General features: G+C 40.2%; 1 protein-coding gene across 7 annotated transcripts in view; it reads left to right on the forward strand.

Annotated features, from left to right (window-relative positions):
* Dnm3 (dynamin 3) overlaps window positions 1-4,769 on the forward strand; it is a 531,047-nt gene that overhangs the window by 496,112 nt on the left and 30,166 nt on the right. For all 7 annotated transcript variants that reach the window (XM_010635626.2, XM_033762088.1, XM_033762089.1 and 4 more), the window contains 2 exons: window positions 2,191-2,417; window positions 3,171-3,407. In XM_010635626.2, the coding sequence (XP_010633928.1) occupies window positions 2,191-2,417; window positions 3,171-3,407 (464 nt within the window). The remainder of the gene's footprint in view (window positions 1-2,190; window positions 2,418-3,170; window positions 3,408-4,769) is intronic.

Below are 4,769 nucleotides of genomic sequence, written 5' to 3' on the forward strand. Positions count from 1 at the left end.
GTGTTTTTTTTTTTTTTTTTTTTTGTACCGGGGATTGAACTTGGGTCCTTGCAAGGCAGGCCACTGTTCTCTCATGTTATTAACACTGTATAATTTCACAACATGGCCAAAGATATTGGGCAGCAGGTTTTAGTGTGTAACCGTAATATGGAAGAGATATGGAAGACTCAAGGCAGGTCTTTGGTTGGAATGCTGAAATAGCCCTTTACCATTTTGTTTCGTGGTTCAACAACTGATTCTCAGTTCAGATCTGCTTCAAATCTATTCCTGGAAGAATCTTCTTTTAAATTGTATGTAATACCCTAAGCTATACTCCAGCAAGATGTAAAGCTTCGAAAGAGCTGACTCAACTGTTGATCAACGCCAGGAAAATTGCCTGGTTTTGAGTCTTAAATTGCAATGTGTTTCCAAATGCACGCACGCACCCGACAGTGGAGAATGTCCGATGTCCGTGCCCCCTTGGGCACTGGCAAGTGTATTTACAGATGAATAAATCTTCAATGAAGATAGTAAAAAACTCTCGAAGCCAAATTTACTGCCTTTCCTCTAAATGTAGCTTTCATTTGTGCCATTTGGTTTTCTATTCTTCCATTCAGTCAAATGTCAATACTTGTCTTATCTTTGTTCCTTTCTTCCTTGCCCTTCATATACAAATAGCACCGAGTTGAGTTAGTTTTTCCTTTGTAATGTCATTTACATTTACACACCTCTTCAGTTCCACCGAATTATCCCTAAATCTCACAAATTATCTTAGTAGCCCCCTAAGGAATAGTTCTCCTATCCTTGCTAATTCTTTTCAATTTCATCCAGACAAATTTTCCTAAAAACTCTCTTTTATTATTTCATTTACTTGCTTAAAAACTTTTTCACTGCTCCCCATTTTCAAGAGTATAAAGTTCAAAACTTCCTTAGCATTCAAGAGCTCTACATTCTGCCAAATTGACCTTTCACGACGATCATAACTATCAGAAACCTTCTGCCTCACCAGAGTTCCATGGATACACAGTGTGTATTAGATTGCTTCCACATTTGAATCACTCTTGGCTTACCAAATACAAAAAGCATGTAGGAAAGTTATGGAAGGAACTGGCAAGTGACACACAGAGCGGCAGCAGAATGGATGTAAAATAAAAAAGTTTACTCCATCAGTGGGGATCGATTGATCTTTTTTATTTTACTTCCATTCTGCTGCCGCTCTGTGTGTCACTTGCCAATTCCTTCCATAACAGGAACACTTTTTATTTTCCCGCCATGATGTTGTAAAGTTAGCCAAATTTTTAATTAGAATTATTTACATGTTTAGATACCTTTAAAAAAATAATGAAACTATGTGTTTTAGATGCTTATCCTCTCTGAGTCACACAAGAGTCTTGAGCATCTGACAGGTCTTCTGTTATCTATCTGGATTTAAAACAATTAACTACACTGGGTTTTGGCCTTTCTTGGAAATATTAACTGACTCTAGATAATGTTTAGCTCTCTCATGTAACAGTCTGTTTCATCTTCCAGTTTCTTTGGTAAATCAACTTTTTTTGTAAATCCATGTGCAGATACATATATATATATATGTATTTAATGTATATGTGTGTGTGTGTGTGTGTGTGTGTGTGTATATATATATATATATATATATATTGCTAGAAAGAGAAGGAGAGAGAGATTCTATATTTAATAAATGTCTATTTATGGCTGCTACTTCTACTTTGAAGACATTGAACTAGGAGTCTCATGGTTTTCCAGTGATTTTGGTAAACACTATCTAAAGAACCAAGAATGCCCAGGAATGCAAAACGCGTGTTACTACACAAGTTTCTTCGTGTCAACATCTTCTACTGAAAATATCACCCTCACCTCATGGTTCCTCCCCTCTCCTGTATTCCAGGCAGCCTTGGGCCACACCAGAGGGACATTTGCACAGCTGACGGGCCCTGTTTTGCTGGTGGCAGGGCCTCACCTCACTTTCACTCATTTTTGTTGCCCTTCTGTGCTGACAGACAGAAACCACTACTTGCAGCAGTACTAGAGATAGTAAGGGGAACGATTAAACTAGGAGTAAGCAGCTGCACGGCGCTTCCTTTTTCCCAGGGTGGACTGCATGGCTTTCGTTCACAGACTCTAGGTGCCACAGCCATGTTTCCACCCTTCGCCACTCACCCATCCCCATTTGTGTTTTTCTGTGGTGACTGACAGGTGAAAGACTTCATCAATTCAGAGCTCCTAGCACAGTTATATTCTTCAGAGGACCAGAATACTCTGATGGAGGAATCTGCTGAGCAGGCTCAGCGCCGAGACGAGATGCTTCGAATGTACCAAGCCCTGAAAGAAGCCCTAGTGATCATTGGTGACATCAGCACAGCCACTGTGTCCACCCCAGCACCACCTCCGGTGGATGACTCCTGGATCCAGCACTCTCGCAGGTAGGGACATGATTCCACAGCACCACAAGAGTCCTGTGCTTGCTGGTATCCTTTTCTGAGAACACTTTCCCAAACAACTATGAACCTAAAGCCAAAAAAAAAAAAAAAAAAGGAGAAATCTATTCAAGTTCAGGAGTTGGGGGGAAAAGTGGAGTGGATTATACCAGCTCCCTTCAAAAACAAGCACCATGAGGTAGAGGGAGTGAAAGAAAAAATGAGAACCAAGACCTGTCGTGTAAAGGTACAAGATCCCAATGATGAATGGAACTGTACTGTATACCTAGAATGTACCAAAAACCTCAATGGAAAAAAGCAAACCAGCACAGTGCATACTTCCAGGGCAATTGTACACGGCCATTAAAATCAACTTGACAGTTCAATAAGTCCCCAAATGAAAGGTTCATCCAGTCAACATGAAGTTTTATAGAAAGGAAGTTGTAGAGCATTCTGTTGTATTCTGTGATGTACAAACAGCAATTTACTTCTAGATCAAAGGTGTATACTTGTCCGGATGTAAAATGTAATTAAAAGAACACACCAGAAACTACTGCTTGTGATCTCCATCGAGTAGAAGAAGAAGGGGAGGGAAACTTACTTTCTACCATTTGCCTTTTTATACCTTTTGACTTTCAGAAAATATCTCGGAATCACACGGTCAAATATATTTTTGAAAAAGTCAGAAAATTACAAAACATTTTAAAAGGTTAATTCAGAGAGAAACTAGGGTGGGTAAATGACTATCTCTTTCTTCAGGTCTCCTCCTCCAAGCCCCACAACCCAGAGGAGGCCAACACTAAGTGCTCCACTCACAAGACCCACTTCGGGCCGAGGACCAGCTCCTGCCATACCCTCTCCAGGCCCCCACTCGGGGGCTCCCCCAGTTCCTTTTCGTCCAGGGCCATTACCTCCTTTCCCTAACAGCAGTGACTCCTTCGGAGCCCCTCCGCAGGTCCCATCTCGGCCCACGAGGGCGCCACCTAGTGTCCCAAGGTAAGATGTGAGTGAGCATGGGTAAAGAGGTCCCTTGGCTTTCTTCTCATGGTGTGACAGACAAAATTTATTGGAAAAAGAAAATCACAAACATCTTACCATGCACATTTGCAATTTTTACTGTGGTGGGGGTGCACACGGAAAAATTGCTGAGTTTATTATATCACTTAAGACCCAAAATGTGGTCATCAAAGCCTCTTGTTTATCAACTGGCACAAACTAAATAGGACCAAAGAAAACTGTTGAATGACATTTTGGCAGCTGTTGGTTGAACTTGACTGAGGGCTTTGTGGCTCGGTTGTGATAAGCTGTATGTGCCATAGGTCCTGTGTGCTTCATGGGCCCAGACTCTGTCTTCTTCATGTCCAAAGGAATTGTAGAAAACCCCTGACTTGAGGAATTTTATCTATCTGCCTCTGCATTATGATTCTTACACGTAAAAATATCATTAACTTGTATGTAAATGAAGTACAATTTACCTGACTGATCTATAATTTTTTAAACTACACATAGTAATTTTAACATAGACATAATGATTACTTGGTCATTAACCATATATGAGACTGAATATTCGACACTCAGTTTCATATGTTTTGACAATTATAAGCAAATTTTCAGGACTAGCCAATACAGCTGATGAATAAAGGAACTTCAAATATGAAAAAGCTGGAACTATATTCTCATCTTCAGACAATTTGCAATCAAAACAGGTACAATAAGTATAATCCAAGATTTTTAAAGGGTACGGTATTCTGGATTCTTCTTCCCCAAAATCAGAAATTTAAAAAGAAAAGAATATTGGCCCCTACCTATTTATTTTAATTCATAGAATTAGAATATTCCATGCTTCATGAAAGAAAACTTGACAACATGTGTGACATACAGACAAAAGTGACTTCTCCCCACCCGTGAAGGTGAAGTCACCTCACCCTCTGATTGCTGGGGATAATGATGAAAGGAAAGGAATCACAGACTAGAAGACAGACAGTGTCGGAGAAGTAGTGTGGCACGTAGTTCAGCATAAAAAGATCTGGGTTGAGGGACCAGGGGTGTAGCTCAGTGGCACCACACCTGCCTGGCAAGTGCAAGGTCCTGAGTTTAATCCCCTGTACAGGAAAAAAAAAAAAGATCTGGGTTGCCCTACAGTCTGAGCAACTCATTTAACTCTGAGACAGGATTTCTTCCTCTATGAAACAGGGAAAAACCACCAACAACAGGGCTTTTGCTCAGAACCTGTGACAGGAAGTACTTGAAAGAGTTTGACTGTAAGGACTGTGGTTGTTACTAGTACCATCATTTTGGTCCTGATGCAATAGGATTGAATGTATATATATACATATATATATACATATATATATATAT

This window comes from Fukomys damarensis, unplaced genomic scaffold (assembly GCF_012274545.1).
Source record: "Fukomys damarensis isolate Sample0158 unplaced genomic scaffold, DMR_v1.0_HiC HiC_scaffold_11, whole genome shotgun sequence".
Classification (NCBI taxonomy): domain Eukaryota; kingdom Metazoa; phylum Chordata; class Mammalia; order Rodentia; family Bathyergidae; genus Fukomys; species Fukomys damarensis.